The sequence below is a fragment of the Nematolebias whitei genome, chromosome 6, assembly GCF_014905685.2.
Source record: "Nematolebias whitei isolate Nwh7 chromosome 6, NemWhi1, whole genome shotgun sequence".
Taxonomy (NCBI): domain Eukaryota; kingdom Metazoa; phylum Chordata; class Actinopteri; order Cyprinodontiformes; family Rivulidae; genus Nematolebias; species Nematolebias whitei.
The window spans coordinates 11,675,302-11,688,186 of record NC_056503.1 but is presented as its reverse complement, the minus strand read 5'-3'; the positions used below and the strand labels follow the sequence as shown (position 1 = coordinate 11,688,186).

At 41.8% G+C, this 12,885-nt stretch overlaps 1 protein-coding gene across 1 annotated transcript in view; it reads left to right on the top strand.

The window, feature by feature from the left end:
* clpb (caseinolytic mitochondrial matrix peptidase chaperone subunit B) overlaps positions 1–10,664 on the top strand; it is a 60,221-nt gene extending 49,557 nt beyond the window's left edge. The window contains exons 8-16 of the mRNA XM_037678036.1: positions 1,074–1,151; positions 3,816–3,871; positions 3,979–4,023; positions 5,234–5,395; positions 5,468–5,624; positions 5,714–5,787; positions 5,870–5,989; positions 8,205–8,309; positions 10,363–10,664. Coding sequence (XP_037533964.1) covers positions 1,074–1,151; positions 3,816–3,871; positions 3,979–4,023; positions 5,234–5,395; positions 5,468–5,624; positions 5,714–5,787; positions 5,870–5,989; positions 8,205–8,309; positions 10,363–10,560 — 995 coding nt within the window. The 3' untranslated portion in view covers positions 10,561–10,664. The remainder of the gene's footprint in view (positions 1–1,073; positions 1,152–3,815; positions 3,872–3,978; positions 4,024–5,233; positions 5,396–5,467; positions 5,625–5,713; positions 5,788–5,869; positions 5,990–8,204; positions 8,310–10,362) is intronic.
* The last annotated feature ends 2,221 nt before the right edge of the window (positions 10,665–12,885 follow it).

The following is a 12,885-nucleotide window of genomic DNA, read 5'->3' as shown; positions in this document are numbered from 1 at the left end:
CTGGAGACCCGTCCAGGGTGTCCCCCGCCCCTCGCACAGTGATTGCTGGACATGGGCACCGGCGACCCCCGTGACCCAAAATGGAAGAAGCGGGTAAAGATAATGAGTAACAAAAACACAACAAATTGTTTTTTATCAGATCAAATAAAGGCATTTTACATAAGCACCACAGAACCTTATAATTAAACTTATTGTATGTATGTATGTGGTCTCATACTGAAACAGCATCAGTTTATGCTCATTTAATAAGATGAATTATGGTTCCATTAATCTAATGTTCAGCCAGTTTGCATGAATGAGACGACGTTCGTGTCCTAATCTTTCCCCACTTTAGAGTCATCCAACATAAAAAGGCCAACGAGCCACATTATGTACATAAATGCTGTAATTTCTGGATAGCAGGAAGTTTACAATCCCTCACAGGTGGTTTTACAGATGAACCCCATCAGCACGGAGGACTGAGAGGAGAGCCAACAGGACCAGTCATGGAACCACTGGTGCCACTAACTCGTGTGATGAAACCTTGATCTATGGCTCTGGTTTTTACCCCAACTTTATGTAGGTTCAGATTTGTTTAAGTTTGTTCTGCTTCTTCGATGAGTGGCTGAAGCCACGGTCAAATACTCTCTTTAGTCCCCTCGGATCCACATCATCATCTTGTCTCTCTGTATGTGTGTTTGGTTGCTGTGGTGATGGCAGGGTGGGCACTCCTTTTTAAGCAGGAGTGTGTGCGAGGCTGCGATCTATGCTAAACTGATTTCACCATGGCTGCGCCAGAGAGGCTAACACAATTACTGCTGGCTAATGGCCCCACTGACTAAAGGGGGAGGGGGGAGGCATCGTGGGGAGCTTTCTGGAGGTCTCTCATCTTACTCTCCTGCGTTTTTTTCTTCTCCTCTTCCTCTTTTCTTTCCAGCAAATGTCTCTGACCCTTTTCTCATCCCTGCTCGTTCCCTCTTTTATAATAGTTTCAAAGATCAGGTCAGCCCAGTTCAACTCAGGAAAAGCAGAGTCAACAAATGCAAGTACCTGATTTAATGGGTTTTCCCTTTTCTTCTGTCTGTTCTCTGCAGCCATCAGGAGGAAGGAGAACGGTTGGTACGACGAAGAGCATCCTCTCGTATTTCTCTTCCTTGGCTCATCAGGAATTGGTAACTCTCTCACATCTCACTTTAATTTAGGTTTTATCTCATGAAGCAAATGGCAAGAAGGGGGACTTCATGAGCTTTTTTTAACAGCAGCCAAATTAAACGGAGCACTTGCTCTTTTTCTGAAGTTTCTGATGCATGTGGGGGTGCTGCTGTGCCCCACCCCCACCAACACCACCACCACCACCTCTTGACAAGTGAATCAGTTCAGATTACAAAGATGCTGAAAACACATGGCTTCAACAGCAAAGTGTAACATATAAGCACGTTTTAGACAACCATATTTTCTGCCATAAACATCACACCACCCTATAAGTCACATCAGTCCGTATATGTCTAATAAAGTGGAAAAATATATAAATAATAAATATGTCACTTCGCTGTATACGTCGCATCTGTTATGTGTCACCGCTGACAACCTGGAAATGTGGGTTGGTGTTGTGCCAAAAATCGATTGGCTGCCAAACGGCGGCTGCGGGAGCGTGCACAGGAGGACTTTTAACAAAAATTTTACAAGATTAACACTTAAAAACAATTATTTGTTTGCTCAAAATTATAGTAAAGGTGTGTCTCCGTCTAACTTTTCCTTAATAAATGCACTTTGACGGTCAAATCAGCTGCATTTCAAAAGCTGATACGCAGAAACATGAACGCACATAGGGCAACTCGCTGTACATTTCTTTGAAATTTAACAAGATAATCTTCTAAAAACATTTATTTGTTTGCTCGACATTATAGTAAATGTGCGTCTTAGTTGAACTTTTACTTAATAAATACACTTCAGTGGTTAAATCAGCTTCATTTCACCGGGGCGGCGCAGCAAAATGAAGCTGATTTGACGTTTGCTCCAGGCAGACGACGATGGCACACTATGGCAAGCCGATTATGTCATTAATAGCCACATTTATCTATTACATGACACAATGGCATGCCATACTAAAGTGCCATCTAGCAGCTGAAAATGGTAGAGTTCAGTATTGTCCGTCAGAATGAATGAAAACGGTCATATCTCAGTCAAAAATAGGTTTATAAATATGGGAAACATTCATAAATATGTCGCTTCAGCGTATAAGTCGCAGAGCATGCAAATGCAAAAAAACCCATGATTTTTACAGCAAAAAATACGGTGATCTAAAAATCAATAAAAGTATTTCTCCAAGGTGTCATTTTGTACTTTGTAGCCAGAAAGAAACTCAAAAAGGAATTTTTGTATCTTTTTTCGAACTGGTTTGTTTATTATAATCGATGAACAAACTATTTAACAAGTTGGCTCACATGAATGTGGACCGCAGGTCTCCCTGGTGCTGGACTGAGTGAAACTTGAAATCAAAAAGTACACATTTTTGAACTTCAAGGTGAAAAAATTAAAATAAACTCATAGCTGCCTCCAATCTTGGCCTTTTTGCTCCTTTGATTACAACAAACGCTCGTCCGTTGTTGACTTTTCCAACGAGAGGAAACGGATCAACTAAACAGGGACAAACTTTGAGTTTAAAGCTTCAGATGTTACCGTGTTACCACGAAGGAGGTCCAGGTGAGGCAACCAGGTGCTTGAATTGTAAGCATATAAACTGAAAGTGGTTGTTGACATCAATTAGAGTTTGTCATTTTGTCTTGACCTCCTTTTTGGTGGCTCCTTGTTGGGTTTTTATTTGCCTATTTGCAAAAACTGCATGTCAGCACACAGGATATTTTTTATTGATTAATATTGACGCCATCACGCTCTGTCCATTTGTACCTTTTGTTTCCTGCCACCCGCTGAGCTGTGTGTGAGCACCAGCTGTCTGAGAAGCAGCTGATCGCACGTCTAAACACTGAAAACGCTTACCGACACATTTTAGTGTTGGAAAAACAATCAACAGCCTGCTGTTTGATTTAATAACATCCACGTAGGACTGACTGGACCTCACTGCAGCACATCTACTGACACGGGTCTTATTCAGTCTGGCTCTTTGTTTAAAACTTTGGCTTGCAAGGCTGCAGGGGATATACATGCCTACTAGAAGTGTTAATTATTGTTCATAACTTGACTGGGGTTGGTTAGAGAAAACTTCAATATTCTCAACCATCTGTTTGTGGACGTGTGTGTTCGTGTGAAGGCACCAGCAAGCAGCAGAGGGAAGAAAGAGGGATATTAAGGGCCAGATGGATGGCTAAAGAAGAGAGATGGTGAGATGACAGGGCAGAGAGATAGATGAGGGAGAGGCAGTGTTCATATCCTCTGTTCCCTTCAGCGACAAACGGTAGCCATCAGACATCAATATTAAACACAGCAACAAGACACAGGAGCACACACACAGGCTCTCTCGTGCACGCAGCCCTCATATTTATACCAAGCACAAGACATCAATATCATATAAGAGCATTTATATGCAGAATATTTTCCTGACAAACATGATGTGTGCTTCTGGAGAGCTAGAAGTGATTGAAAGCTTCGGGGAAGGAGGCGCTGGGATTTAGGCCAGCACTTAGCAGAGCGGGGAGATTGTGTTTTTGTCTGAAACGAGTACACTTGTTTTCCTGAAGTCTTGAGTTTCCTGCATGCTGATGTAGTCCGAAAAGATTGTTTTTAGATGCAAAGTCATTACATGGACGTTGGTCCTGTTGTGTGATGAATAACTAAATGATATTGGTTTTATTCATTTGTTTTTATGGTCAATGTCGCAGGAAAGACAGAGTTGGCCAAACAAGTGGCTCGGTACATGCACAAAGACGTTAAAAAGGTGAGTGACACGGAGCCGTACATGCCGCGCACACACAGGACTTCTTTGTTTTACACCAGATGCAGCAGCATGCTCTGCTGTTGTAGTGACCTGTTGTGCGTTTGCAGGGTTTCATCCGCATGGACATGTCCGAGTTCCAGGAAAAACACGAGGTAAAGGCTTCATTTGTTTTTAAACCAAATGCATAATGTGCTACTGAAGTCACCGTATAATTAGCAAAGCCTGCTGTTTTACAGAAGTTATTTCTGACGAGAACAGCTGGATTTGTCGGCTGTACAGTAGTCCCTCGTTTATCGCGGGGGATCCGTACCCTGAAGCCATGCGAGAAGTGAAAAACCACGAAGTAGGAATAGTAGTACAAGTAGTAAGTAGCAGAGCGCTCTTGGCCACACCCACTTCTCCGCTCTGCGCGGAGAGCAGCTGATCAGCTGCAGCAGGAAGCTTCTCCTGCAGTGCGGGCTACACAAAGGTGCAGCAGGTGCCAAATAATTTAAAATATTATTATATTTATTTTAAATAAAAATTCCATGCCGATCATGCAGCTCATCCATCAATCAGCCAATTGCGTGTCATGTCCAATCTTATTTTGAAAAACCGCGATAGTGAGTCTGCGATAAACGAACCACGAAGTAGCGAGGGACTACTGTAAATGTACGGCTTTGGATTAATTCATTTTACGAGCTCGTACATGATGCATACGTCAAGATAAATGTTGTGTTTTGTTGCTGTTTCTCTTTGTTGTGAAGGTTTCATGATGAACACGTTTAATCAGTGATTATTTTTTCATTCATTCATTCAACCTTTATTTAAACGGATACATTGCATTGAGCCTCAAACACTCATTTACAAGTGAGACCTGTTTGGACAGACTTGGTTATCATCCTGTGCTAAAGAGCCATGTCTAATCGTTCCAGCTCAGTGTTTGTGTTCTTTGTTAGCAGCTTGGGGGGTTCTGGAGACTCTACAAATAAAATATAAAACGACAAAAAAAACTGATAAATGGTTTGTTTTCTCTTGCCGCACGAATACTGCGAGGAAAGTGAGCCTTCGCAGGAGAGGGAGACCTCACTTTTAGAAACACTTTTAGAGACGGTTCTTTAAATTAAAGCAATAGTTCAGATCTTTTGAAGTGGGGTTTTGTGAAAAGGTTATGTTGATAGCTGTTTGAACGGCCTCAGTTTGTAGAGTCAGAGTGAATTATCCCTTTAGATTTGACACCTCAGTACGGGTGGTGGATTACAGCATGAAATGGTGTGAAAGTTTAATGAATATAAAGCCTATTTGAGTGTAAACACATCTGTCTGCTGCATTACATCCTGACGGTATCATTTGGACCAACTCTGGATCCTCTCCTCGTCTCAGGTAGCGAAGTTCATTGGCTCACCTCCAGGATATGTAGGACACGAGGAAGGCGGCCAGCTCACCAAGTTGTTGAGGGCGTGTCCCAATGCTGTAGTGCTGTTTGATGAAGTGGATAAGGCTCACCCTGACGTTCTGACCATCATGCTGCAGCTGTTTGACGAGGTGTGGACACGCTTTATTGTCTGACCGAGCAGAAGACCATGTCCCTTTACTAAGCTGCTGTTTCCCTCACAGGGGCGTCTTACAGACGGTAAAGGCAAAACCATTGAATGTAAAGATGCACTTTTCATCATGACATCAAATGTGGCAAGTGAAGACATCGCCCAGCATGCTTTGCAGCTCCGGCAGGAAGCTGAAGAGATCAGCCGCAGAAAGCTGGTCGACAACCTTGGTGAGAGAAACACGGAGTCCACTGCACTGATCTGCTCACATACCAGGAGGGGGAAATAACGTCTTACCCTTTTGTTTGTTTTCCCCCAGAGGACGTGCAGAAAAGCGATGACGTCAAAATCTCCCGACAGTTCAAAGAAACGGTGATCCAACCGATCCTGAAGGTACGGCAGCCGCAGGAACCCACAGGCATGTTTGGCTCGAGAAGCATCAGGTGTCATCGTTCACTCTGTGATTAATCCACAGGCTCATTTCCGGAGGGACGAGTTTCTCGGTCGGATCAATGAAATTGTGTACTTCCTGCCGTTTTGTCACTCGGAGCTGCTACAGCTGGTCAGCAAAGAGCTCAGCTTCTGGGCCAAAAAGGTTTGGCAGCACATTATCTGTTCAAATCTCTTCCAGTCGAGTTGTGTGAATCTTTATGAAGCATTCTCTCTATTGTGATCCATTTTTCTTACCTACGTTTTTCAGCGCGATTCTCGTCCCGCAGTTTTCATCCTATTTCAACAAATCATAAAACATTCAGCTCTTTCAGCACAATCCTGCTATGACTATTGTTATTGGTACAACTTTAGCTTTTGGAAATATTTAGCCTTTTCTGACATTTTTTTCACATAGAAAATGAATTGAGCTCATTTTACCTCCTTCAGATCTTTAGATGTGTTTACAACCTTTTACCGCTCCTTTCACATTTTGTTCTGCTTCAGCTTCTTTCAGCTTCCTTGTGCAATTTTAAACTTTTTTCAGCTAATTTCAGCTGTTTTGTGCTTCTTTCAGCTTCTGTCTGCTAACTACAACATTTTTGTGCTTCTTCTAACATATTTCTGCTAGTTTCAGCTTGTTAGGCTCCTTTCAGCTTATTTCTGTAACATTCAGCTTTTTCTACTATTTCAGCTATTAAAGCTTTTTCAGATACAGTAATTCCACATTTTTTGCTCTCATTTCAACCTTTTGCAGCCTAATTCAGCAAAAACTTGCTCTCCCCTTCCTTGTAATTTCAGCTTCTTTCTGCTTTTTAGCTATTTTTCAGCTGTATTTTGCTAATTTTATGTTATTTTTCAACAAATTTTCACTTTTTTGTGCTCTTTTCTGCTTCTTTAAGCAAATGTGTTCTTTCTGTCTTCTGCCGACTTCAGCTTGTTCTACCTCTTCAGCTACTGTTTTAGCATTTTTTTTAGCTAATTTCAGCTGTTTTCAGATAAATTCAAGTGTTTTGTGGTACCTTCTGCTCTTTTCAGCCTAATTAACTTCTTTCTGCTAATTTCAGCTTATTATGCGTTTTTTGCATTTTCAGCTACTTTTTAGCCCTTTTTGTGATAATGTTTGCTTTTTCATCTTTTTCCAAATTTTTATAGCTCATTTCAGCTCCTTCCACTTTCTTCTGGCAGTTTAAGCTTCTTTCTGCCTTTTCAGCTACTTTTCAGATATATATATATATATTTTTGTGCTAATTTCAGGTTTTTTTTGCTAGTTTCCTAATTTGTGTGCTCATTTCTGCTTATTTAAACCTAATTCAGCAAACATGTGTTCTTTCTGCTTTCTTCTGCTAGCTTGGACTTGTTCTTCTATTTCAGCATGTTTTTAGCTAATTTCAGCTGTTTTTCAGCAAGTTCTTCAACAATAAGCATTCACACTGCATTTTCACGGGAAATGCAATTTATCTAGTTATTAGTAAACTTTAGTTCTCCAAAATCTTCTATTCTAAATTGTTAGCTCTGCTTTTGACTTAATAGGAGCCTGTTATCATGTTGTAGTGGACGACCTTTGACCCTGCTTCATTCTCTCTTCAGAAAAGACTACTGTCACTGCTGTGTCACACTCTGACAATAAAACAGTAGATTTAAAAAATAAAAAGCTGTGCTGCTCTTGTGCGTTTGTGTATTTGAGAGGACAGATTCGTCTCTGGATGTCCATCGTTACAGTCTGGGTGTCCCCCCAGTGAGGCTGGCCTTCTCCACTTCATCCCGCAGCCGCTGCTGAGCTTTGCAGAAAACACACACACACAGATCAATACTGTGTGTTACTCAGTTTAACATGATTACACTGTTTAACATGTGGAGCCTGCATCAATATTTCATATTACACCTGGTGTCCTGACGATGTGGACCCTGCAGGGGACCGGCAGGGACCTGTTCCTTGACTTGTTTAGAAAATGTGTCCTCTTTATTGTTTGATTTTTTAAGTGTCTCACAATAATTCATCTCTGTATCCAGCAGCAGCTCAAACATCAGAAATCTCATTATCACTTAATCCCCACAAGCCATTTGTTTGTAACTCACTTATATTATGGGAATTAAATGTTTAGTGCAGCCATTATCACCTCACTATAAATCTAGCATCTTATTTATTGAATGAAGCGTTACCATCAGTGGGTAAATGAGCTGCTCTGATCACTGATATTGACCAGAGTTTGATTAAAACGCATTAAGGGCCTGTTGATTAGCGCTGGCAGACATGCCGGCTGACAGTATCTCCCCTCCGCTGATTCATTTGTCTCTTTTACTCCATCACTCCTTTAACTGATCTGGGCTGTTTGTGATGCCTCTCGTCCTTTAACGTCCCCACGTCTCTGTCTCATCAGGCTAAGCAGCGCCATGACATCACTCTTCAGTGGGATCGCCCAGTCCTGGACCTGTTGGCAGGCGGATACAACCTGCACTATGGTGCTCGTTCCATCAAGCATGAGGTAATGGGTGACTGTAACACACAGCTGGTGGGAACACCTGTTTGTTTTGTTTACTCTGATGCATCAGCTAAAACAAAGCCACCGGCTCTACATGGGCAGCAGCTCCTGCCGCACCCTGGCACATGCATACATTTACATTTTTATTTTCAGGGACCAAACTAAAAACTGCAGCTGGAAAAAAATATATATTCATCTTCAGTACAGACTGTAGGGGATTACAGGTTTTATAGAAATAATTGCTGAGCTTTCACCAGTGGATTTCAGTCCTGCAGAGCTGAACCTTGAGTGGCCACTTGCTGGTTCAGGACAGTAGAAAACATCCACTGCACTTTGTGTGCAGTTTCTGCACTTTCATAGTATTTTCTGGAGTATAAGCCACGTCAGTCAAAAAAAGCATCATGAAGAGGAAAAAAACATAAAGAAGTTGCTTCGGCGTATAAGTCGTATTTATTTAATTAATTTTTTTCATTCAACCTTTATTTAAACAGGTTAGTCCCATTGAGCCACGAGGACTCTTTTACAAGAGAGACCTGAAATTATACGTCACCGCTGAACCATCACGCTTATTATGTGTTTATAAAATGGTTAAAACCATCTGGTAAGGATGCCCCCTGGGCGCCTCCCTAGGGAGGTGCTTCGGGCATGTCCAACTGAGAGGAGACCCTGGGGAAGACCCAGGACACGATGGAGAGACTATGTCTCTCGGTTGGCCTGGGATCACCTTGGAATCCTCCCAGAAGAAGCGGATGTGGAAAGAGATGTCCGGGCCTCCTGCTCAAGCTGCTGCACCCACAACCAGACTTCAGAACAAGCAGAAGAGGATGGATGATGGTTAAAACTGCTTCATTTCACCTCGGCGGCGTGGCCATCCATCTATCCATAGATCCATCCATCCATCCATCTATCATTCATCTATCCATTCATCTATCATCCATATATCATTCATCTATCCATCCACCACCCATCCATCCATCTATCATCCATCCATCCATCCATCCGTCTGTCCATCCATCGTGGCTGGAGCTGCTAGCTCTCCAGCGTTCCTCCACCTGCACCAGCTGAGTGAAGTGAGCGTGCATGGGAGCACTTGCTGTTGCATTTCTTAGAAATTTAAAGTGTCAGTCAAAAGTTATGAATATGGAATTTTTTTTTATACAAGTCGCGTTTAAGTCGCAGGACTGACAAATCTATGCAAAAAAAACTGCGACTTGTACACCAGAAAATACGATAGTTCAGTTTTGACAGTAATTGTGCTTTTAGAATTTCATTTTGGAGCAGCGCTCTGCAAATACCCGCCTACTCAAAAAGATAAATAAAAACCCACCACGATCACCTGAATATCTAGTGTCCATCGCTGCCACCAGAACAGGAAGTGATCAAGGCAAATCATCCGACCCTCTGGCTAGTTTGTTTTTCAGCTCAAAATGGAAATCAGAAGTTAATGGATGTTAGTCACAAGAGTAAGTACGCTCAATCATCCAGGTAAATGTATCACAAAAAGGTTCAGTCATGTCATGTGGACAGTTTCTTTTTGGATGGATGTTAGTGTTTTTTATTCAGCAGAGGGAATTATTTCTGGATATTTTCATCTCAAAACAAGTCAGCGGCTCAAACATGAATAAATTCAGTGATTGTTTTCATTTACACTTTTGTCTGCAGCCCCATGCGACGTCTGAAGAGTTAGGCACATCTTCTGAGTTTTAAGAAAGTAACTGGTTATTAGAAAGAATTCAAAGTGAATTCATATCATTCTGTTCATGCCCAGTCATGTATCGAGCTGAAAACGTTTTTTCAAGGCATTAGATGGAATGATGAGCTTTTTAAGAGGCAAACATGATTTTTAAAACACTGCCCAACATCTGTGTTTTAACTTCAAGACCAAGCACCTTTGCTTCAGAAGAGCACATGGAAGCAACATTAATCAGATATTTAAAGCCATAATATTGTTTCTAAAAGCTAAAATGTCCAAATATCAAATTTTACGTATCTAAAGTCAGTTTCTAACACGGTTGGGATTACCTCGTCGTTACTAACCTCATCTCTGATCTCTCAGGTGGAGCGGCGGGTCGTCAACCAGCTGGCTGCAGCGTACGAGCAGGAGCTGCTGCCCAAAGGCTGCACGCTGCGCCTCTCCGTCCAGTCAGAAGGCCAGGAAGAGCGCGGCGCCCCCAGTCTGCGCCTCGAGGTGGTGGGAGCGGACAGTTCATCAAGAACCCTGGACATTCGTCCACCGCTCAATCCTGAACACTGACATCCAGCTAAACATCTGCACCAAGCGACACGACGATAGACCTCTGAGACACCATTTTCCTCCTCACGAGTTCTAAAAGTTAAGCTGGCTGATCAATAAAATGTGCGCAAAACAAATTTTCAATAAGTTTCATTCAGTGTGTGCTCAGTTTTATTTGAACACGGTCCAGCTTCAGCTTCTTCACCAGGATTCATCTGTTCAGTGAAGTTATCGTATTATTCTTCAGCTCTGTGCCGGTGTGGACACTGTGATGTGTTTTACTTCAATAATGTAGAAAAACAATATAACAACACATATTCAAATGATTGAATATGTATTGAATATAACTCATGTATATTAAAGATGACTGTAGAAGTGTAAATAGCTGTTCCAGACCTTGTTAAGCTTCCATCTTTTAAAATGTGAATGTTTGCATTATTTATGACAGAAAAGACACTTACTGTTTCTGTGATAACACATATCACTTGTGTGTGGACTCCCACCAGCAGATAAACACTTAACACGCTTGTTACGGTTCACTTCAGAGTGCAGGAATAAAGAGAAACCTTCTAATTAAAGAACCAGAGCAGATCCTTTGAATTATAATCCGTAACTTCCTGGAAAATTGTTTATCGCTTAAATAAAAGATAACGTAGAGATGCTTTAGACGCTGCGTGCAGCTGTTCACAGTGTACCGTTAGAAATTTAGACTCGTAAAGAAACCAGTGTTCGGCATGAAGCATCAAATGTTTTAAAGCGCACGTTGACGAGGCGCCAGCTGTAGTCACCATGTCCACAACCTCCTGCATGTAAATAAAAGCATCGCAACAGAAAGGAAATTCCTCTGTTTTTTGTTGTTCGGTTTGAGTTGGACTGACACTCCTGACGGATGGGTGGATGGATGTGTGTGTGACGCTAGCTCCTGGGTGGGAATTCTGCAACAACAATAACGCTTGTCCACCTTGTAAAACGACATGACAGAGGAATTTCTTTGGAATTCTGCTCCACGAGGGGGTCTGAGCTGGACGCTGGGAGGGCATGCAGCCTGAGAGAAGAGCATAGATGTGAAAAAACATTTCTCACACACAAAACATCCTGCAGGAATGTGTCGTCCACAGGGAGTAATTGGCATGTAGGGAGAGACGATCACTCTGTGTCTGGGCTGCTACCCCTCCTATAATAAGCGTTTCAGTGACAATTTCCTTTTATGCTTAAAATAAAAAAATCAAAATGCTCAAAAACTTTCAAATAGCTGCTACAATTTTGCTTTCTTAAATTGCCAATGTATAAAGTATTGACACACCCTTATTCAGTTCAGTTCATTTCTATAGTACCAAGTCACAACAGAAGTCGTCTCATGACGCTGTACAGAAACATTCATACACGGTATATAAAAATCTTATCTGAGGAGCCATCAGATTGCTTCGAGCTTTCACTTCATCACAGTCTCTCATCCTAAGTGAGCACAGAGGCAACAGTGGAAAGGAAAAACTCCCTTATGAGGAAGAAACCTCCAGCAGAACCAGGCTCAGGACAAGCTGCCATCCTCTCTGACCTGCCGTGCCCCGAGAGGACAGGAAAGAGAAATGAACACACAACGGCAGGTCCAGGACGGAGGCCATCAGGTTATTCTCTAGGAGGAAAGACAAAAAAATAATAGTAATGTTAAGAAAGAATAATTATAAATACAAACTATTCATTTGTATGTATTTGTAAATGTTAATTTGATGAAATCAGGTCAGTTTGTCCTCCAGTAGTCTAAGGTTATAAAGGATGAGGAATAGGTCAGGAAACCAAGCTAACTAGGATTTATCACAAAGGAAAGTCTCAATCCCAGTCTTAAAAACTGGACAATGTGTCAGCCTCACAGACAGAAACTGGAAGTTGGTTCCACAAGAGAGGAGCCTGATAACTGAAAGATCTTCCTCCCATTCTGCTTTTGGAAACTCTAGGAACAACAAGTAAACCTGCAGTCTGAGAGCAAAGTGTTCTGTTAGGAAAATATGGAACAATAAGATCTGTAATATAAGATGGAGCTAGGTTGTTGAGGGCTTCGTAGGTTAGAAGTAAGATTTTGAATTATATTCTGGATTTGACAGGGAGCCAATGGAGAGAAGCTAAAACTGGAGAAAGATGATCTCTCCCACTAACACCAGTTAAGACTCTGGCAGCAGCATTTTGGGTCAACTGAAGACGTTTTAAAGAAATATTTGGACACCCAGATAATAAACCATTGCAATACTATTGTTGGGGGATGTAAAGGTCATGGATGTTTTTCACTTACTAATGTCTAATGTTATAGAACCACGTGTGTTAATTAGTTGTTTTGTCTTGGCAAAGTGGAGC